General features: G+C 41.0%; 1 protein-coding gene across 1 annotated transcript in view; it reads right to left on the bottom strand.

Moving 5' to 3' along the window:
- side-III (sidestep III) overlaps positions 1 to 23659 on the bottom strand; it is a 99732-nt gene that overhangs the window by 21551 nt on the left and 54522 nt on the right. Inside the window, exons 3-9 of the mRNA XM_030383563.2 lie at positions 17610 to 17742; positions 7137 to 7275; positions 6802 to 6871; positions 6616 to 6726; positions 1807 to 2013; positions 1594 to 1739; positions 1289 to 1439 (exon numbers count right to left, since the gene is read on the bottom strand). Of these exons, the coding sequence (XP_030239423.1) occupies positions 1289 to 1439; positions 1594 to 1739; positions 1807 to 2013; positions 6616 to 6726; positions 6802 to 6871; positions 7137 to 7275; positions 17610 to 17742 (957 nt within the window). The remainder of the gene's footprint in view (positions 1 to 1288; positions 1440 to 1593; positions 1740 to 1806; positions 2014 to 6615; positions 6727 to 6801; positions 6872 to 7136; positions 7276 to 17609; positions 17743 to 23659) is intronic.

Below are 23659 nucleotides of genomic sequence, written 5' to 3'. Positions count from 1 at the left end.
ATTTTTAGGCTAAGTTCAGATAATTTTAAAGGGATTTCAGAAAGGTATAGTAATAGCAGATTATTCTATATGTATAATATAAAGTATATACAATTTTTTCGGGGATAAATACTTCTATGCATATTGATATTGTAATAGCAGACTATCCTATTTGTATAATATAAAGTATATATAATTTACTCTGGGCTAAACTTTTCTATGCATATTGATTAAAAAAGAGAGCAAAGGAATTTTTAATAGCTTGAATCAGGGTATCAGATAATATTTCTCATTTGATCCTAAAAGAACTTATGCTATGATCGAAAACCATTATTGAATATTAAGCCGAATAGCGGCTCAATTTGTATTGGCAGCCTGAATTAGACCCTACACTAAAAATATCAGCTGTAGTTAGATATAGTTTAAGAATCAAACTACAAGCCACGTAATATCCCACATCGTTCTTCTCTTACTGCAATTTCTTACGCTGTGGTTTTTATGTAGTCACCCACCATATGAATAATTGAAATGAGCATTATAAAGGCGAAGCTCAACTATATTACGCTTATGCACCCTGCTTCAACTGGATGAAGAGCGTGGGCTGAAATAGCTCTTCAATCCTTTGCAGTCCGTTGTCTCAGCTCGCTGTTGCTTAAAAGCAGCATTCACTGTTCTATTTTTTTTGTATTATTTATAAGCTGGCTTTGCATATATGAGCTTCGTGTGGCCGACTTTAAAATTCAATAAATTTATGATTATCCTCGTCCCGCTCGCAAATAACGAGAAAAGCGAATCTAAGTGACAACAAATGGCGAATGCCGGCAAACTAGAGGCCGAAACTCGACAGCTTTGGTGCGGGACAAATTTTCTTTCATTTCAGTTTTATGGCTACACACAAACTGCAAAAAACGAAAAAGGGAAAATAACAGAAAAAGAAACCAATCTGACCTTTTGCTGAAACTTTTAGGCGTTTGGAATGGGGCGTGTTGTTTTATTTCTTTCTTTGAATTGTAGAAATTGATAATCATATAAAGTAGAATTTATGGCGTTCTGTTTGCTGGGGGCAGGGGTTGAAGTGTCTGTCTGACATTTTATGGCCTCGCTAAGAGTCGAGAATGCAAATATTGACATACGAGCAGCAACTGGGCAAATAATGCTGCATAATTTAGACTTATTTGCGACGGCAGCTTTGATTTGTGTGTGGCATCAGCTATATTTATGGAAATTAAAATGGGGCTTCCCCCAGCTCATAGACGATACAAATAAATATATACATATATACATATATAGCTATACATATACTACTTACACATGACATTCAGCATGAGCGAGTCCTCGATGGCCGAGTTTTGTAGTCGAGGATTTGAGCCCTCACATTTGAGCATAGTGCCATCGTCTTCGGGCTGTGGATAAAATGACAAAGTGGATAGGACGCGTCCATTGCCCTGGCTGGTTGACAGCTATATAAACGATAGAGAGAGAGAGGGAGAGAGGGAGAGTGTGAAATCGATTAGAAAAATGCTCACAACTACAAGTGCACGATATCAAAATGTCAATGGCAAGTCATAGATATGACAGTTGGACTTCTGCTGGATCTGGCTGCAATCGGCTTACCGTGCCACGCTTGAAGGGTCGATTATTTTGTGTCCATCTGATTTCGGTGTCTGGCACCGAGCCGGCCACAATGCATGTCAGATTATATTGTGTGCTCGATGAGAACACCTTCAGCTTGTTCGTCAAATTCACCGATGTGGGCTTCACTGTGGGTATAAATTGTGCATCAAAATATATATATTTGCATATATGTATGTATATCGAATTACTTACATAACATCTCAATGCGTATGCTGCGCTCCACAGGTGCCACCAGCTTCGTGTTGGACGCCTGACAGCGATAGGTGTTGTTGAGTGCCGAGCGCGTTATTTGCGGCACTTCGAGTCGGTTAACAGTTACATGACGTCCCATCGATATGCCGCTGCCCGCCTCCAGAGCTCTCGAGCCATTCAGCCATGTGACAGTGGGCTCCGGCCGTCCTACGGATACGAATTGAGTACAAAATTATGCAAATTATGCAGAGAGCCGACTCTAGAGGCATTTGTCATGCGGTCAACAAATATTTAATGCAAATATCTGATTTTATTTCTTCTATTTTTGATTTGTTTACTGCGCACAAACTTTGGCCTCATGCATTATTAACTCACAACTAACTTATTGGGCAGCTGGAGCTGGAGTTGGAGCTGCATTTGGAAAATTTATGAGCGTAAAGAACTTTTCACATTTTAATGATAATGCCCATTTAGCAGTGTGTACCCAAGGCTTTTAAAAAAGGCTTAGCCAGCTTAACTAGCAAAGTTGTGGTGCCCATCTCTCCTGGCAGCTGCACGAGCGCTGACCCCACTTTGGATAGACAACCGCCAAATCCTGAATGTTAAATAAGCAAAAAGGAAAAACTGCCTGGGCGAATTGCCATTCGAATTTGGTGGGCACAAAAAAAAAAAGAACACCCGGTGCATACATTAAAACCTTATCATTAACAATTCACATAGAGCGCTTGAATATGTTTAAAGCATATCTATTTAGTGTATTCAGATTTTATACACATATTATTAAGATATCAACTGACAGCTGACACTCCTATATTAGTTTTTTGTTATTTAATATTTGTTACTTATACTTGCTCGAAAGGAAGCCAACAGCAGCGCTTATAAATTAATTAAAAATAGATTTTATCATTCCTAATTGATTATTATTATTAGATATGCTGAAATAGATTTTTAATTAATATATTCTGCTGCGTCTATATGCTTCGTGCTATCATTATTATATTTTTAGCTTTATCTAATTACAATAATTATGTAGGTGAAAGCAAGCCGAAGAAAAGCAAATCGTCTAGTATTTGCTATTGCTGTTGCTTAAATACCCTAGAAGAAAGTGGAGTTAATTGAATTTAATACTGAAGACATTTGGACTTGAAACTCTGATCTAAAATGAGAGGAGTCTTTATATATTTAAATTATAAATTGTGGGGCATGTTTTCCTAATGAAATATAATTTTCTGTTTATAAGCTTTTAAACAAAGAGAAGCTCTATCAAATACCTAAACCCTAATAAAATGAAAATAAATTATCTGGTTGTTCCAGAATCTCAAATGAACATCGTTTTAGTTTGAGAAGTTCTCGAAAGGTATATAAACATCTCATATTTGGAGATTCATTCAATCTGAAGGATATACGAGTTGACTTTGGAAGTGTTTGAAGTCTCAAATATATATTAAGGATAGTTGCTATTTACCCATATATTGCTGGTAGTCTAATTAAGTGTGTAAAAGCCTCTATTACTATGTATTTCCTTAATATATCTATTACATATAACTGATTTTGCAGTTAACATCTTTAATGACACCTTATTCCATTAAGTTATGTTATCCTTAGCACTTATGATATATTACATTTAACCACTAACATATCAAACTAGCTGCATCTATCTTACTTTGATATAATCGAGCAATTATAATCATGTCCACATCAACTTGGATCGATCAATAACACAAATATTTTGTGGGAAATAGACTTATGCTGCTTCGATTTAGTCGTACAATTATCGAGCTATAACTCAAATGACTTCAACCATAGTTTTTTGAGTTAAGCACTCTCCAGCTAAGTCTATTAATTGCTGATGGATATTGAGCGAGATAGTTAGTAGTGTATATAAGTTTTATGGATATAATTAGTATATACGCGCCGTGGCTATGTTTGCACTCAGCTTTTATGTTATTATCTAGCCAAATATCTGTTGCCTTTAATTTCACTCGCTTCTTCATTGGCGAAAGTAATCGAAATGCTCCAACATTTCTTTTGCGCGCTGCTCTCGATGTCTGGAGCGCTTCAGTAAAAGCATTTCATCCGCCGGCTCACATATCAAATGCACAAAATATTTTTAATCCGTTTAAGTGCCTCGAGACGTTAGCAGGAGTGGGGGAGCTTAGGAAGCAGCTCCTTCCCACTGACTGCAGCTTGGCCATTAAGTCAGCCAAGTGAATGTGGCGGAAATGAGCAACAATAGCAACAAGCAGACGAGAAGGACTCGTGTCGAAGGGGAGGGGAACACAAGTAGCAAGTGGCAAGCAGCAAGTAGCTGATAGTTGAGTGAATATGTGTGTGAGTGTGTGCGAGTGTGAGTGTGTGTGGGGAATTTGGTGCCCAAATGTTTGCTGATTGCAAAGGATACGCAGCGAGGACATTGGCGACAATAAGCCAAGTCAAGACAGGACACACACACACACACACAGACACACAATGGCCATGAATGTGGCACGAAAAGTATGCAGGGATAATAGACAAATAACAGTTGCCTTGCGGCATTTAGCTGCTCGCATTAGACCCTCGCTCTCTCGCTCCCACTCGCATGCATGTGGGCAGCTCCCCCTGCCCACCCCGGTAATCCCATCAGTAATGAAGACAGCGCGTTGCTAAGCCATACTTAAGGTTGTCGACAATTGGTTGGCTGCTGTATGGTGGCTCTGCATGGTGGTTTAACTGGACGCACCACCACCAAAAATTATGCATAGCCGCCCGGTCATAAAATTTGTTTGGGTCTACTGTATAGAGATCGGGTTTTTATGTGTGCGCTTAGATTAGCTTTTTATTGCTGGTATTAATTGCTATTAGTCGAAAGTTAATAAAGTTGATAAAGCAATTTGGCATTTGGCGTTTATGGCGCGCCCAGCTGGGCTATGATTAGTGTGCGCCAGCCATAAAAACCGCATCAGGATTTGCATGCGCTTATGCTCCCATTCTCTCCCTCTCTCTCTCTCTGCTCCACTCTGCGCTCCCCGCTCGCTGGCAGCATGTGGCGCCTGGCAGCAAATATTAGTTAATTTGGGTAAGCGCTCAGCGGTGGCAGGTGCAGAATGAAATATGCATTTGCTGGCTGCCAGCTGCGTCTGGCTGGCAACGGCAACGGGAAAATGTTGCATACAAATCACAGTTGTATTGCTAGCTGGCGTCATGGCGACACGGCGTCGCCCAGCAGGTGTCAAAATAGTAAATGTCGTCAGAGTTGTCGGAGAGTCCTTGCCAGCTGCTTAGCTCGCCCCACCCGACGCCTCCGCCCACCTATGCTGCGGCTAATCAAAGCAGCTGGCGCGTTTGAGTACGTGACGCATTGCCAAAACCAAAACAAACCGCACGGTAGCAAATGCCAGAGCTGAAGCTGAAGCTGAAATCCTTTGCATGCAGAGTGCCGCACGTAAACAGCAGCAAAGGAGCAGAGCCCGGCGATGGAGCTGGCTGCGTGCTACATTCAGCTGCACAAAGCCGTAGCCAACTATTTGAGTAGTCAAAGCAAGGATTGCAAAGGCACTGCTGCGGCTACACTGAGAGAAAAGCCACACAGCTCAAATGCTGCAACTGCGTCAGAATCTATCAAATTGATTGACGGCATCAAATTTGTGTCTTGATTGCATCGAAATTGTCATCTGCAAAGCTGAAATCCTAGTGAAAATATATCTGATCAAATTGAATAATCACATCGAACTATTATTTTAACGATGATATACTGTTGTCTCTTGTGTAGTTCAAGTTGTTTCTCTCTCTGTGTATAGCTAACGAAAATCATTAAAGCACATCCAATCGCTCGGTACCAGCTGCCGCATGGGGCGTATGCGCAATGTCAGTTGATTTAATAGCAAATTGATTAAATTGCAGTGCTCCGTATAGCATCTTCATTAGCTTTGCTTGAGTATCAAGTCCAAATGGGAGTATTTGTTCTTTAAGCCAACACCTCTCCTGCCTCTGCTCCCGCGGGGGCAACTGTAAAATTTCAGTCTGCATTTCGTCTGGTCCGCCCGAAAATATTGTTGTCACAAAGTTAATGATTTATAATGGTCGTGTCAGGGGCAGCCAGCCAAGCGGCAAACGTTCAACTGGAGCCCGCCCGAGTGGAGCTTGGAGCAGCTTTAGCGAAGCGTGCAACTTGTACAAATTTTTCACACTTGCTCTCCAAGCAGTGTACGTAGAAAAAAAAAGAAGAAAAATAGAAGAGAAAAGTAGATGAAAAGTTGGACGAACCGCTGCTTCACCTTGGGGACCTTTTTAAAGATTTACGATGCCGCATATGCCTACAGGTCATACGCTGCGACAAAAGCCAGACGCTGAAAATTGTTGCATTTTTCAAAGAAAAGTGGCAATGACAGCCGCAGCAGCAGCCGCCATAGCAGCAGCAGCAGCAGCATTTGCTGGCCTCGCAGACGTTAAGGTTCTGGCCAGCTGGCTGTCTAGCTGGCTGGTTCGACCTCGTCGCCACTGTCACCGCAGACACTGACATACATTTATTTTTATTATTTACGATGACTTAGGCCATGCCTCGACGGGGTCTGCTCTCGGAGCCGGCTCTGGGCCCAGGGCCAGCGTGTGCGCGCCTATCAGCTGTGCCACATCTTTAATTCTTTAAATAGACTCACGGCCGGCCAACGCAGGCCAATGTTGCGTGTGGCATTGCTTGTCATCCTTGCCTGATAGCCTTTTGTCTGAGTGCCACATTTAAGTAGCTTCCCGTGCATGTGTGCGCCGCACATTACGTGTGTGTGCGTGTGTGTGTGTGTGCCGCGTCTGTGTCGTTTATCATGATTTACTTACCGCCACGCACTTCACATGTCAACACAATATTATCGCCCTCAAGCAATGGACCCACAGCGCCAGCCACATCTCGGCCCGAGGCATCGTACACGAGTATTTGATGCGGAGGAACTGTGGAAAATGTACGCACGTTGCTCTTTAATACCTTCGCAATATATTGCAGTCACTGCTCTGCTGCTAGCTTACCAATAACCGTTAAATTAATTCTATGATTGCGCGTTGGCGAGTTCTGAAAGTCCACGCGACAGCGATAAACCTGTTGACGAAAGTCAAAAGCAACATCAAGTGTTGCATTAGAGCCGAATGCCAAAGAAATGCAAGTCGTGTGTAACCGACTGCAGCATACTCGCTCCCAAGAGAATGCCAAGAGTCCAGCTCCAGGAATCATGAAAGTCTCTCAAGACAGCAGAGAATATATTCAGATATATTTAGTATTGCAAGCGGACAAACCGAATATACTCTCTTTACTTGGGGGGAACGAGCATGGTAAGCATACTTTATGTGTAATGGATTCTACTTACGCCCTCATCATCCAGCTGTATATTTTCCACAGATAATTTCGCCGGCTGCTGTCCGGTCACAAAATAAGCACGTGGACCAAATGAATTGGTATCCGACCAGTAAAGCGCCTTTTCGAAAGATCGACCACGCACATCGAAGCTGCAAAGAGTAGAGCAAATAAAATACAAAAAGTAAGTAAGCGAGCTATAAAATGTATGTGCATTATGTATGTATTTTCATCATAAAAATAATAGTAAGGACGAGCGCGTTCAATTTAACAATCTACTATAAAGTATATTGCCTGCTTAAAGAATTTAAATACCGAACAAATCCCAGTTTACTCGCTGACAGATTATTAATATTTTACAAAAAATTTATCGACGAAATGTATTTATTTTAATATTCAGATATTTATATTCAGAGCAAAAAATAGATATTTTACATAGTTTCGAGATAAATAGCATTTTAAAAGTATTTAAATATACCTAGCCCAATAAAAGACCAAAAGCCACCTCTACCATCCGGCACTCGCGTAAAAAACTTCGGTTATCACTCAATAAATAGGGCATTCGATAGCACCTCAATCCTGTAATGTATGCTTGTTTTATCATGTTTTTTCACAACGTTTTGTGCAAATATGAATTATGCATTTTCTTCATAATGAAACATTAAAAATAAAGCACATCGAGTAACTGCAAATATCAACGAGTTAATAAAAGCTTTTACAGGTGGGCAAAGAAATTCCCTATTTGCATATTATTGATTCATAAAAATTACAAATAAAAGGCAAATAAAAATAACTGCAAATGCGTATGCGTAACTTGTAGAAAAACTGATGCTGCTAACGGGGCTTCACTGTAGCTTCACTGTGGCCTGGCCATTGCATAATAAAAATGGCTCCGCAATTTAGCACATTTTTCAATTTAAACGTTTTGTAACTGCGGCATTTGCTGATAGGGAGCCATCAAGCTGGCTTCACTTATTGCCTCTGTCGCAGTGTGCTAGGCCAATAAAAGGGATCGTTAGAGAATGTTCAAGAGTGGCTGCGGCCGCCTTTGAGGGCCGGGGGCGTGTCGAGGTGTTGTCTGAAATTTCACGCGTCTACGGAATGACCCTTTTCCTGTGGGGTTCAGGCTGACCAAAACCTTTGGGCATAAATTTGCACGCAACTAATTTCTTCCGTTTCGCATTATTTTCGCGCCGCAGCTAGAGGCAAACGTTTGCAATTTTGCGCATTAAAAAGCCTGACGTGCTATCTTTGGGCTTTCTCTTTCTTCGTGGTTCACTGCTTCTCCTCTTCTTTTTTTTCTTTTGCTGGCTTCACGCTGAGTCGATTTGGCCCTGTCCGTCTGTCTGTCCGTCCGTCCGTCCGTCCGTCCGTCCGTCCGTCTGTCCGTATGTATGAACGCGTCGATCTCAGAAGATATAAGAGCTAGAGACTTCAACTTTTTTTTAAAATGTCCATATATATCGCGCGCATATCGAGTTTATCACTAAAAAACGATAACTCATTCCGATATTTTTTTATCGATAAAAAACCTTATCGAAAGTCAGTTAAAAAATTATATCTCCTACATCATTATAGCTAGAGTGTCCAAATTTTAAATATATATTAAGACGTATTTTATACAATTTCGGTTTTTGTTAAAATTTACCCCCCGCCTCTATATCCACCCCCTCACCCTCATCTTTGTAGAAGTCGTATATCAAATACTAGAGACTTGAGCTTCGGTATACACATACGTTTATACATCATGATTACGTTCTGAAAGTTTCATTAAGATCGTACGTCTAGAAATTAAATTATTCAACAAATAAATTCTCATAATATTGCCCACACTGCAGCGCAGCCCAAGCGCAGTCGCTGCTTACTGCGCAGTTGGCAGAGTGAGTTCTACTACGTGCGTGTTTATGTATGTGTGCCTAAAAGAAGTGTACAAGTGTAGGTTCAGGGTATCTCCTAGTCGAGCAGTCTCGACTAGAGTTTTCTTACTTGTTTTTTTATTGTATTTGTTAATGTCCGTCCGAGCGGCTGGGCAGCACGGCTGGCCCCAGGCACCAGCCCCAAGCAGCGCCGAGTGCCGCAAATGACTTGGCAAAAGCAAAGACAGCACGCGGCACACACACACAGACACACACAGACACACACATACACATACACACAGAGATAGCACAAGTTGTATGTCCTTTTGTTGTTTCCGTTGTTGTCGCTATTTGTGTTGCTGTTGTTGTTGCTACTGTTGCCCTCTTGCTTTTGCTGCGCTTGCGGTTAGTCGAGCGGTTTGTCATTGTGCCGGCTACCCGCCTCCCTTCTTTCTGCCTTCTGCCAGCCAACCACCCTGGCAGCCAGCAGAGTATTGTTTGCGCCTTTAAGTGGTTTTTTATCATTTTGCCGCTGACACAATTTATATCCGGTGCTCATATTTCTTATGCTTATCACGAGCTCTCTTTGCCCCGCTGCTCTCTCGTTGCTCTCGTTGCCTTCACGCCCTACGCGGCCACGCCCACGGCAACACCTTATGCTGAGACCGCGTCATGTGTTGACCAAGGCAGACAGTTCTAATTATTGTTGAAATGCAGTAACCCATGCGGCGCATAAATTTCGCCCTCAAAAGCCGGGCTTAAGCCGCTTTCTCGCCCAGAGCACGTTCCCTAATTAGCTTAATTAAATATATATGCGCGAATATGTAAACAGAAGGCGATTTACGCACTCTGCAGCCAAACAGAAAAATGTTTAAACATAACTGGAGTGAATGAGCATGTGAAATGATCGACTAAGAGATGATCTGTATTTTCTGATGGAATATTGATTAGGGTTAATAATAAGTAGAGAGAGGAGCAGAAGTATATTTATTATATTGGTAATAGTATATGTAAGTACATCATATAAAGAAAGAGAGAGAGAGAGAGAGAGAGGTAGATAGAGAAGGTAATAGAGTGAATTAGAGAGAGAGAGAGAGAGAAAGAAACAAAATAGTGAAAGAAAGAGAGGTAGAGGGAGAATGAGAGGATAGAGACACAAAAGTGAGGAAAGAGGGACAGAATAAAAGGAGAAAAGGGGAGTAATAGAGAGCGAGACATTTCCCTTGGAATTCTTAGATAAGACAGACAAAGAGAGAAGGAGACAGACATAGACAAACAGTATCGAATATATCAGCAGCAGAAACACAAGAGGAGAAGGAAAAGTAGATGCTGATCATATACAAAGAGAGAGAAAGAGAGAGAGAGAGAGATGGAGAGAGAGAGATAGAGAGAGAGTGCAAGTGAGATACAGAGAGAGTCAATAAGAGTAGAAGACATTTAAGAGCTCATATGCAAGCAACATATGCTAGCCCTAAACAATGTTCCCCTTCTGCAAATGATTGAATTTGAAACGTACAGGGTATACAAAGTAGTTTTGAACGCAGCATTTGGGTGCTGTGATTGTCGTGGCTGATTTTAATTTGGCGTCTACGCAAACAATAGACAACGCCGACTAGTCAACAAAGGGGAACAACAGCGGCGATAAGGCAAGGTGCGGATTGCCCGGTGAGGGAGCAGCCCAACAGGCAATACTGTCTGTCCTCTGCTGTCGTATGGCCTGACTGGGCATGACCCAGCCTAGGCACTGTTGACGTTGTGTTTTCTTCGTTGTTGGCCTTAGGAAACAATAATGCCAAGTTTGCACAATGAGCAAAAAGAACAGAAGAAGAAGAAGCAAAAAATAAACAACAAGAAATAAAAATTGAAGAGAGAAAGCAAAAGAAAACGTTCTGCCAAAATGCTCGAGCAGTAAAAATTGTAAAGAAAATGGCGGCCAGAGGAATAAGGAAAATAGAAGTGGGCCAAGCGTCGAGCTGGCAGGAAAAACGTAGACACGACAACATTGTGGCAGTTGCAGAAATGTCGACTGTCGTCGGTTGCGGCCAAGTGGCCGAGTGGGCGGACGTCCGTGCGTCTGTCAATTTTTTTTTTTTTTTTTTTTTTGAAGAGTTTGCCTAGGGTCCAACCTCAGCTCAGACTGATGCTCGTTCATTTCTTTTGTCCAAAGTCCCTCCCCACTCCCTCCCCACTCTCTCTCTCTCTCTCTCTCTGTCTCTTGCAATCTCTCTGGTTTTGGCAACAATTAGTTGAGTTTTATTTATTTTGCGTTAATTGGTAGCACTTTATCTTCTGCTCGAATGAATGAGCCACGTTATTTAAACAAAACGAGCGCGCAAATCCCTCGAAGACCTTCTGGACATGGTTTGGTAATTACGTTTTGTTTTCTTCTTCTTCTTCGTTTTTGGCAACGCCCAAGCTCTAAACGCATATGTCGGTAGCCACGCTTCCTACCTTAATCCAATATATGTGTGGCTATATACATATGTGTATATAAAGGGCCTTCTCATATTGCCATTTAATGTTTTTGCCTTTTTATTTTGCAACGCTTACGAAATGCTATTCGAAAAAATTGCAAAAGGGCTGTAGGGGGTACGAAGGCGACGTTACAAAATAAGGGTCCAAAAACTTTTAACTTCACATATATATACATATGTATATGTGCCTTTACGTGTGTGTGTGTGTGTGTGTGTGTGTGTGTGTGTGTGATGACGATGACAATAACCATTGAATAATTTTATGACAATATGTGTCAGAGTGAGTCCCTGTCCCGCATCCTGGCTGCCTCGTGTGGCTGATGGCAATTTTTTCTTCCTTTTTTTTCGACAGTTTAAACACATGTACCCCAGCTCCGAGAGAACAGAGAAAAAAACTGTTGACTTTAATTATGCAGCGCCAGACAAAAGTCGGTAAACTATGAGGGCGCCAGGCAAAGGCCCTCAGCAAATAGGGTGAATTGTGTTTGTGGCAACTTTTGCCATATTAGGCAGGTGGCAATTGCTAGGTCGTATGCCCGTATCAAATTTATAGAAAAAAGCCAACCAACATAAGCAGCGCCAGATAAAGCTCAAGTAAGAGCGAGCATAACTGATGCGCCAAAAAGTATGCAACGGAACTTCGCAAAACTCGCAACAAATTTTAAATTGGTTCGCTACAGCAGAAGGAAAGAAAAAAAAAAACAAAAAAAAGAAAAACAGTAAAACAAACGTAGATCGCGGCGAGAAATATGAATGAAAAAAGAGCTGTTCACGCCCTCATACACAATACACAATGCACACAGACACCCACACATGCACACTCACACACTGACATACACTTATACATGCGTATGCAAATGGTTTTACTGTCCCTTTTGTTTTTGTGCTTCTTTTTTTTTTTTTTTTGCTTTTTTCTTTCATATGTATTGGTATTATTATGGAGCCATGCTGTGTAATATCTGTAAATTTCTTTTGTTATTGCCAACAACAGTTTTTCTCCAATTTTCCCCAGCCCATCCCAACCCAACGTTTTCCCACTCGCAGTGTTGACATTTGTTGGCATCATTCCGCACATTGTTGCCGCTGGTGTTTTTTTGTTATTTTTGTTTTGTTTACTTTTCGCTGACTCTTCTTCTTTGCTTTTACTATATAATTTGTAGCATATGAATATATGAAAACGAAGAACAAAAAAAAAAGAAGTATAAGCAAACACACACTCACACACACACACGCTCACACTCATATATGTATATAAAACGTAAAGTCCTCCATGATGGCCAAGTTCAAATTTATGCAGTGTTGCCCAATAAATTCGGCAATAAATTCAAAATAAAACTTTCATCTTGCCACGTTCCCCATTTTCTCTGCTCGAATGTTGTCGTTGTTGTTGATTGTTGATTTTCGCCAAAGTTTAGCATGATCCAAAGAAATGAATTCATATTGTTGTAAAGGCTTTTGTTTTTCAGCTGCATTCAGTTTGGTTTAGCTGAATTATTTGGCTTTTTTTGCTATTCCATTTTAAGTTGGATTATTTTTCTTTTATTTATAGCTAAAAGTGTATTTGTAGTTTGCCAAAGCTTGCACAATCTATGCTAAACGTTTTCTAGTTTTAGCTTACACAATGTGCCATGAGGGAGAGTTATTTGAAGATATGGGAGTTATACATACGCGGAATATATGTATGTATGTATATGTTAAGATTTTGTCTTTGAGTCAATCTTTTGCGCTTAACTGAGTTTTTATCAGCAGCTTTCTTTCTCTCTCTCCAGAGATCAATAATACTTGGCAATTATCACTTGATATACTTTGAAATGAGCCTCTGCTATTCATTTAAACTATGATGCTTTTAGACTAATCAACTCAATCGACTTATCAACTCCCCCCAAAAAAAGTCTCTTAAGATCTAGTCAAAAGTCTTTAAAACTTATAAAAAGAAACCTAATCTTTTTAGCCGTTTACTCAGCATAAAATCTCAATTACTCCAAATGAAAGATTGATTGTGGTAAAGCCCAATGAAAAAATATATAACAATGGAGCATCGTTTGCGGGCACCACAGAAGTCCATTAGGAAATTTGAATAGAGTAGGTCGTAAGCATTTCGTGGCCGCAATGGCAGTAGATGAAATGCATTAATGCCGAGTCAAAGTTTAGTGGCTGAAAATCGATTTGCATGTGCTCTGTGCATTTCCGTTGTTCGCACATACACGCACACGCATACACGCGCACACACATGCACATATGCGGCGACTTAATTACAGTTTTAAATAACCCATCTAACTGGAATTTGCGCCAAGTGCGGCACAGTTGCAATTGCCGTTGGCTGTGCCGCACTGTCGCCGCTGCCGTCGCGATGCTTCGCTCGTAAAGCCCCCGAAAATGCACTCGAGTTAATTGCCATTGGCTCGACTTTTGGCCAACTTGGCGAGTCCTGCGGGCTGCTGCTGCTGCTCCTGCTGCTGCTGCTGCTGCTGCTCCTGCTGGTGCTGGTGGATTTTATTGCCAGCCATTTTGAATACCATTTCGTGGTTTATTACTTTTGTGGCCGGCAGATTCTCAAGTAGAGCGCCAAGTGCATGGCGCGCACATGCACACAAACACAGACAGAGACTGGAGTGAATGCACTTTCGATTGCCACACCGTCTGCATGGCCACTATATATATGTATACATATGTATATATACAATGTGTGTATACATGTGTATATTTGTATTTATGGGCCAGTGGCCAGCGCTGACGATTATGGCAGTTAGCGTGGGCCGTAACATGGATTATGGCTGCCTTTTGACAGCCACAACAGCCGTTTGGGCCGACACGCACAGCTGCCGTTTTGCAGTGCAGCAAATTTCATTATTTAAGCCCGAATACAGCCCACCACAGCAGCAGGAGGAGCAGCAGCAGCAGCAGCAGGGAACCCTCCAATCCGTTAGCCGGGCACCACGCTGGCTTTAAAAATCAATTAACCTTGATTGCGGCCATACTCGATACGTTATTTTTATGGCCGGCAGCGCAGAGGCCACAGCTCTGGCCAACATTGTCTCTGCCCTTTGTTCTTGTTTATTATTCCGGCTTTTGCCGATGCCGATGCCGATGCCGCTGCCGCTGCCGTTGCTGTTGGCTTTGCTTTGTAGCCATTGATGACTTGCAATATTGGACATGACATGACGGCAGCTAAATGCCTGCCACAGCTGCCTGTCACGCCCTCCAAATGGCAAATGTTAATTTTAATAACGCCGCCTGACTGACCTCTTGTCGAACGAATGTCGAACGGCCAACTGAAACTCAATCGCAACAATCCATAACAGTTGAATATATGAAAGCGAACAAAAACAATCCGATGAAAATCGCATTTCAAGGGTCAAATCGCGCCCGAAACAAATCCCAGCAAAGGTATGGACCATAAAAAGGGAAAACCGGAGATGGATCTCAGCTTGGAGATACCCTGTAGTCGTCAACTGTTGAAGTCTTTTGGAATGAAGCCTTTCTTAAGAAACAGTTATAAGCTGGCTACAATATTATATGAACTATTTTCCATTTACTACACAAGGACTGCGATGACTGCTGACTATCCATAATTTATATACTTTATAGTCACATCGATAAGTCCCTGTCTCTACCTGATATCTATATATTATACCCCTTTTAGCCACTTGCCCTGTGAGCGTGGTATAAAAGGCAAAGCATAAAACGTATCCTAACCCTAACAAAAAATCCTCAGCTCAGCTGGTCCAGACAACAAAGCAAATTTTAACATTATAATTTTTAATATTTTTTGCCTTTCGGCCCGGCGGGGCTAAGAGAGCTTTTGTTGCTGTTGTTGTTGTTGTTGTTGATGTTGTTGCTGTTGTCGTTGGTGCGAAGCTGTCAAATGCAGAGAGAACCCTAGACAGGGCTCTAGGTAAGGCTCGGGCTTGGTTCCGGACTGCAAGCTGTGACATCCTTACAAAATGTGGCAAACGGAAAGCGCACACACGGGCAGTCACACACAGACACACACACACATACACACGCACAAACAGTCATACATATGACACTCATACAAATACCGGCCCGCCTGCTGCCTTTCAATTTTGGCATCTTTTTGGTCTTAGCTCTTGGCTCTCGTTTCTTTTTAACTGAAGTTGCCTTCGATTTCACGCAGCGCTGGCAATTTTATGCCGCAGAACCCAACTTGTAGAAGCCCCAGCAAGCACTCTCCTCTATACATACATATATATATGCTCTTGTTGCTTGCCCTGCATCTCTCCTCGCCCAGCGTTGTCCCCGCTGTGGCTTAGTCTTGTTGTTGTCGCTGCTGTTACTGTTGCTCGCTTGTTTACTGTCTTATATTTATTTGGCCGTATTCTTTTATTTTTTTTCTTACTTTGCTTTTTGCTGCTCGCTTTCAAGGAAGGGAAATCGAATTCGAATCACTTTCGGATATTTTGGTTATAAAGTCGGAAATTTTTGCAACATTATTGTTTTCGACATTTTCCTAGTTTTTGGCAAACATTTTTTTCCACTCACTGTCTCTCTCGCTCTCTCTCTCTCTCTCTCTGTCCCCTCACTCAGTTTCTCACTGATGCTGTCCCATTGTCTGTGCAGCACTGAAATTTATTGCTTCCAATTGAGTGCACGAGGCAGCAGCAGCAGCGGCAGCGGCAGCGGCAAAAACAACACAAAGCACATGAAGCAGCTGGAATAGCAGGAGACGCAGGAGCACAAGCAACAGCAACAGCTCGTGAACAGCTCGCGCTTGTCCTTGATATACACGTGCGTTCATAGTCCTGTCCCTTGTTAGAGTCGCCAAGCTCCCCTAGCCCCCCTCACGTTGTGCCGTGACTCTGGCAACATATTGGCGAAGGAAGCACACACATGTAAGCAAAATTGACAAGGCTAAAGGATATCGATGTCTGCTTATAATGTGCAACATATTAAACCTAAGCACACGCTCACAGCGTTCGCCCGCTCTATAAATAACAGCAGAAGCATCATAAGGACACACACACACACAGACACACACACAAAGTCACACATGTGGCACACCTCAGCAAGACCCCGGCTCGGCTCTTGCCCTAAAATAATCAAAGTTGCCACCAAAACAGTTTTCACTTTGGCTGCTATTATTTTGCTGGCCTGGCTGCCATTGATGTCCTTTGCCTTTGCCTCTGGCCCTGCGGCTAATATATGAGTTCACGTCGCAGCGTTTGGCCTCGCCCCGGCTCGCTTTTGTTTTTGACCCACTGCCGTCGCCGCTGGCCTAGGCACATCACTTTCCCGTAGAGGCACTCTGGGGCCTCGAGTTGAGTTGATATTGATGATGTTATTAAAATAATAAATTATTTGAAAATTATGAACTGGCGCCATTTCTCATCACGTGCTGAACAGTTGCCCCGGTCCTCAACATAAATCAAAAGCTAGCCCGTACATTAACTGAGTGCCGCTTGCCAAAGGTTTACAGCACACACACACACACACACACACTGAGACACACCTCGCATAGAGACTTTAAAATGTTGTCGCCAACCGATTGAAATTGAATTTAAGTTATGTCTCTTATCCTCTGTGCTCATTATAGCTCTAAATAGAATCATAATTAATGCGAGTTCGTGTGCGGCGAGCGCGAATTCCCCTGTAACCAATTTGCATGAGTTATTTGGCATAATTATTTCACAGCGCTAGAGTTTCTATAGAAAAATGGTCGGATTAATTCTAATATTAGAATTTGAGTGAGAATATTTAAAGCTGCCGCATGGCTAATGAAATGATTTATAATAAATAATTTAAGTGATGTACGGCAAATAAAATACATAAGCCTAATAGACGCACAATACAATAAGCTGAAAATTATATTTAAAATATTTAATATTTTAAGAAGATTTTAAATATTTGCTAAAATTGTCGGGAAATTTCATAATTTATAATTCTTTGATTGTTGTATTGCATTATAAAATTTCCATGCGTATAGCTAGGAAAAATAAATTATTTTTATTATTTAATATGTTTAAATTGCCTTTCATTTCTGTGGTAAAATTTATATTGAGAATCTCTGCTTCACAAATATCCTTCAACCGTTTATAGGGTATCATCGACTCGCATATTTTGCAGCAGGAAACTCTGTCATTTCGTTTATGTTCACAATTGAATACCTGCGTAAATGGCATTTGCGTTTGCACTTACCTGTAAAGTGGTTTGCCTGCGCTCTCACGGAACCACAGGACCATATAGACGCGATCGTCCTTTGCCTCTGGCTCAATGTCACACGGCAAGGATGCGGTGCGTCCCAGCACGGCCTCCACGGCAACTGTGCTAACTGTAAAGCGAGAGAAAGAGAGAGAGAGATAGATAGAGAGTGAGAGAGAGTTAGGCTAAAAGTCAATTATGTGGAAACATATACAAGTGCAGGCAGCTAGCTGTGAAGTGTAGTTTTAAATGCTACAACACCAGCGCGACTATTGACAAAGTCATTAACACAATATTAAATTGTCTTTTGCCATTGTTGTTGTTGTTGTTGCTGTTGTTGTAGTTGCAATTACTTGACTCCTTCTTCGATGCCTTAAACATCAACAAATGTCAACAAAATGCTGCCTTTTAACTGTCACGCCAACGGCACGCAAGGCAAGCCAAAAAACGAAACCCAACCGCACGACAGCCCTCACTGACGATCTCCCTAGCTGGAGCACGCCTCCAACTTCTCAACTCGAACAGCCCGCCAATCCCTCTGACCCCAACCGCAATCGTAGCCATCGTAGTCGTAGTCGTAGTCGCATAATCACAACCAAGTACGTGAGTGGGAATATTAATGCTAAATTGACGACAGCAACAACGATGACTACGATGACGTCGACAACAACAGCAGCAACAACAACAACACCAACAACAACGACAATGAAATGATGATGATGGCGAACAGCGTTGAGCTCTGCTCCCAGTTTTACTTCAAATCGTAGTCCTAGTCCATCCGTCCGTCCGTCCGTCCGTTTGTCTAGCTGCGATTTCATGGCGGCCTCATCTTTTGCATTTAAACTGCCAATTGATGTCACTGCAAATAGATATAGGAAAAGGCACGCGGAGAGGGCGTGAAAAGGGCAAGAGGCGGAGAAATGGCTCAGCAGCAAACTCTAGAGGCAATCCCAGCAAATGACAGTGGTTACAGCGCTGAATTCCAGCTGCCTGAGGTGATTGCTTCATGGCCTAACGAGCTGCGCCCTGACCGCAGACTATGCCAGATATGCATATATATGTATATAGATATATATTGATGTCTGAATGTATAGAGATAATTGCAGTGCTAAAGTTAAGCGCGTATTGAAATTCTTTAAAACTTAGCTGGAAGCGAGAAGTGTCAACTGGCAAAGAAACTGATGTGATGAGATATTACATTCTGATCCTGGTAAAGCAGCTTTAAATCAGGTAAACATTATTGATTTAATATATTGTGCTTAAGCTGTTGTCAATGCAGAGCTGATTGATGATTGACAGCGATTTAAGCAGCGGTTTACGCCTAGACTGTACGCCTCAGCACACCTGTGCACCTGTGGCACACGTACACGCATACGCACACGCACACATATACAAGAAAACGCTGAGATCTATCAAACAGCGCAAAGCTCATTAATACCCTGAAAAGGGAACCCGCAATGATGTTACGCGTAATTTAATTTTGGGACACCCGCCAGCAACAAATTCCTCACGCATAATTTCAGTTTGCACACGGCTTTGTGTCGTGTACGTGTGTGTGTGTGTGTGTGTCTGTATGTGTGTGTGTGTGTGTATCGGAGTGTTGCTGTGGGTATGGGTGGCAATGCTACAATTTTTGACATTTATTTAATATGCGCACGTTTTATAGAAAAGCAATTCCCAGTCGTATAATTTATGACACACTACAAAAATTTGCAAATGACGTCGCATGAGGAGCACGCACACAGTTAGATATCGCCATATATATGCATAGACTATATACACTTGTGGGCAACAAAATAAGTACTTGAATATATATCTAATAAAATCAAATTGAATGCGATTAAAAATCACCAAAATAAATTTTAAAAATATTGCTTACATATATATTCAAATTTATAAAAAATTTAAAGTATATACATAAATTAATAATGAAACATTTCATATAAAAATTTAATTTTAAATATACTCAAAATCAAAATTAATAATATACATAAATTGTATAAAATATTCAACAATAATAATGTTTAGCCGCAAACGTTATATCAATTAATATTTAGTTTCCATTACTTTACGGTTTATAAACATTTTTACATATATATATTGTTCCCATCTGTTTCACTTAAGTACTTTAATTGGCCAACATAAAACTGTTAACACCATACAAAAACAATTCCCAAAATATTTGTGTACATCAAATAGTTGTGGTCATGTACTTATTATGATGGCCCAAAGTGTTTAGCATGTGTGTGTGTGTGTGCATGTGTGTGTGTGTGTGTGTGTGTGTGTATGTGCGTGTATTAGTTTCTATTTGGACTGTCGCAAAACATTGTAGCAATTTTCGTTGCGTTTGTAATTCCCATGTAAGATGTCAAACTCCCAAACGAGCAGAGCAAACTGACACACACACACACACAGAGAAAGAGAGAGAGAGACACACACACACACATACACAGACATAGACACATTACGGCTCTGTCTAGGCAGTGCGCCGCGTCTCTTGACGGCAGCGGCATCAGCAAATTGACATAATTTGTGACGCTGTCCTCCTCCTTCGGCTGCGGGCTGAGTCTCCAGCTCCAGCTCCAGCTCCAGCTCCAGCGCCAGCCACTGCTGTGCGCGCAAGCGTAAGTGTGTAATGACTGATTTGCCCGTGAGGCGCACATGACAGTTAGCGCCGCCAATCGCTGGAGCGGGCGACAGCCCCCCTCGGCGACTGCCACCCGCGCTCGTCACACAGAAACCGACTGGCTGCGCTTGGATTTTGGCCAAGTGGAGCGTGCTGCGGCTTAGGTGGCCCCAGCTGGCTGTGGGGTCATTGGCATGGATTAGTCTCAACGGCGGCAACAGTTGACAGACTTGACAAATGTGTCCTAGTTTACAGCTCTGTCAATGTGTGGCTGAGTGTGTGTGTGTGTAAGTGTGTGGGTGGGTGAGTGTGTTTATTTTATAGTTATTTGCATACACACGCAGGCAAGTTTCATTAGCCTGGCTTAATTGCCGGCTTGTTTGTCTTAAATATTTATAATACATCAAAATATATCTCATTATAGTTACTCTGATGTATGCACAATTAAATAGACCTTGCTGACCTGCCACAATATTGTTGGCATTAAATATGCATTCCATTCACAAGCATCATGCAACTATTTGTGGCAATAATTATAGTCCATTACAAATTCTATATACACACATATGTGCCAACAATACCATTGAGTGCACCTGTCTGGTAATATCACAGGTGTAAGCGAATATTGAACAAAGACTTAAGCCCACATTGCTTCGGAATGAACCAGACAGACGAATTCAACTAATTTTTGACATATGTAGAATACTATATATCCAAAAGTATTTTACTCTATAGTCTACATATGTATATTGTTATTGTTGTTGACTGGATTACAATAGAAAATAAATGCGAATCGCATATTCACAGTTTTACAGATTTTAATTTTAATATAATTTTGAATTCTGTTTGATGTTTAGATAATATTATTGTCATTGATATTTAATTTTTTTTTTTTTTTTTTTTTTTTTTTTTTTTTTGATTTTATTTAAGCGTTGAACCTGTACATGCAAATATAGTACTTTAACAACACAGTTGATATTGATATTTAATTTTGTATTCAATTATTTCAGTTTTATTTTATATGAATTTTTTATTCTATTAAATATGCATGTTATTTATTTCTATTCTATTCTTTGAATATTTTATAAATATATATATATATATATATATTTTGTCATTTGTTTATTTACCTATTTTATTTTTGTTTTTGTCAAAGCATATTTTTTATTATCATTTCCAGCGAAAAGTTTTTTACCTTGTTCAAACATTGTCCGCCATGAAGTTGCCTTGTTGAGTTTGCAATTTAGGTTTGCAACTAATTTTTCCAAGTTTTATCATAATAGCAATATTTAATTTGCGTTGCCTTTGAGAGAGCTGCTTGCGCCGTATTAAAAGTAATTGCAAAATGGATGCTTAAGGCAGCATCTCAGCTATTATATAGTGTGTATTCATGCACTCTGTAGAAAGGGTATACAGCAGAGGGAACTCTGAAGCAATGTATATTTAATGGAGCGTAAGATAATTGCTATATTCTTAGAAGCATATATATACGTACAACAATCGAGAGACTCCGAGAGTCGAAGACATATAATTGTGAACATTAGCTTTGCAGTAATTATAGACTGACTTCTACGAAATCATTGGGAATCGATTTAAGCCGACGTCTAGACTCTTTTGATTATATATTAGTATTGGTAAATAGTAGGCACATCAAAAGGGAATATAAGCCGCAGGGGCGTATAGACCTTAGACGTTAAAAATAATATAGTTAACATGTATATAGAATATATTTAGAAAACAATGTGAACTTCTGTACAGAGTATCTCCCAGTCTGTCACATGCCCGCTCTATATATAAGCTTAGCTATAGTGCTCTTTCCGTACTTGTTTTGCTGGCACATAAGTTTTCTATTACACAATGTCATTTCAGTTTTTTATTTTTCTTATGGAGCGCAGGATGAGGCAGATACAAATTTCATTTGTTCGCGTTGCCGTGGCAGCTATATAGTTGTTGTTGTTGTAGTTGTTGTTTTCTGCGCGTTGCAGGAAAACTGCCAACAGCTCGGCAACACATACTTAACACACACACACATACACAGACACTCACTCTGTGAGAGGCACATAGAGCACTAAAAAATAAGAGAAAGAAAAAGAAAACGAAAACACACACGCAACAGCGAACTCAGCTGGGTTATGCACATAGCATTTATATTTATATAAGTTGTCTTTATATAAGCGAAAGAAGCTGTGAAACTTATGCAAATTGCATTTCAGGCAGCTCGACTCGCAGCCAGCGCCTAAAAGTATGCACTGCTAACGGGGCTGCGCTGCCAACTAAGAAGAAGAAGCAAAAAAGGTGGTGGAAAATGCGCATAATGAAATCCAATGCTATGGCCAAGTCGGCTTCTTAGCTCGGCTTGCGCCTTGGCTTGGACTGGGCGCGGCTTGGTTAGGATAGCTGCGGCGCTGCTGTAAGCCGGTTGCCACTTTCACGTTCCACTTTCGAGCTGCTGGCGCTGCTGCTGCTGCTGCTGCTGCTGCTGCTGTTGGTGGCGTCTTTTGTTGCCACCAAAGTTGTTTTACTCGTTTCACGCCACGAGTACGATGCGTCCTCTGAGCATGGTAATTTTCGCACAGGCACAACAAAAGTGTGTGTGTGTGTGTGCGTGCGCTTAACTGTAGACACTTGTAAAAATAGTGTGCGACTATATGGCAGGCACTGTCGCCGACCCTGGCCAACGGCAAAGCAGGTCACGTGTGGCCTGAACGAGGCATTGCGTCAGTGCTTCTTGTTCTTCTGCTACTTCTCCTTCTTCTTCTTCTTTTTCTTCTTCTTATGCTTCTTGTCTTGGCGAATTTTCTTTAAATAAATATGTACATGGCCATGCATACAGTGAAAACTCAATTAAAAAACTGCCGCGACTGTGCATCGGTCATATTTATTGTATTTAAAAGCCAAATTGCCGAAGAGCTTAGCGAAATGTTATGGACGAAAGCTAGAAACTATTTTGTTATTGTGCAAATGAGAGAGTTTAAGTTAAGCAATTATTTCTGGGTTGACTAAAATATTTAATTAATATGTGAAAATATTGTAAAAATTGTTGAAAAATTTATAAATATATCTGAGGTAACATAAGAGAAGTTAAGAGGTTAAAAGATAACAAATTTATTGTATAGAGTTACACTTAAAATAATAAATAATATACCAATTACGTATACTTATATTTAACGTTTACTAAATACCTCTCTTATATTTTTTATTAATTTTTTTCTTTGTTTTTATTAAATATTTACATATATTTAGTATTTAGTATATTTCTCACTTCCTTATTTATCCGAAAAGCAATGCAGTCGGTTCTGCTTCGCTCAAACACAATTTTTACTGTACACAGCTGCTTGTAAAACTCTTTCACGATTTCTTTCTCCATCTCTGTCTCACTCACTCGTTCGTTTCTGTCTCGCTCGTTTGTAGTTGTGCGCGT

The sequence above is a fragment of the Drosophila navojoa genome, chromosome 2 (genome assembly GCF_054131105.1).
Source record: "Drosophila navojoa isolate 15081-1374.11 chromosome 2, UAZ_NAV_1.0, whole genome shotgun sequence".
In the NCBI taxonomy this organism is placed as follows: Eukaryota; Metazoa; Arthropoda; class Insecta; order Diptera; family Drosophilidae; genus Drosophila; species Drosophila navojoa.
This window is presented reverse-complemented; position numbering and strand designations above follow the sequence as displayed.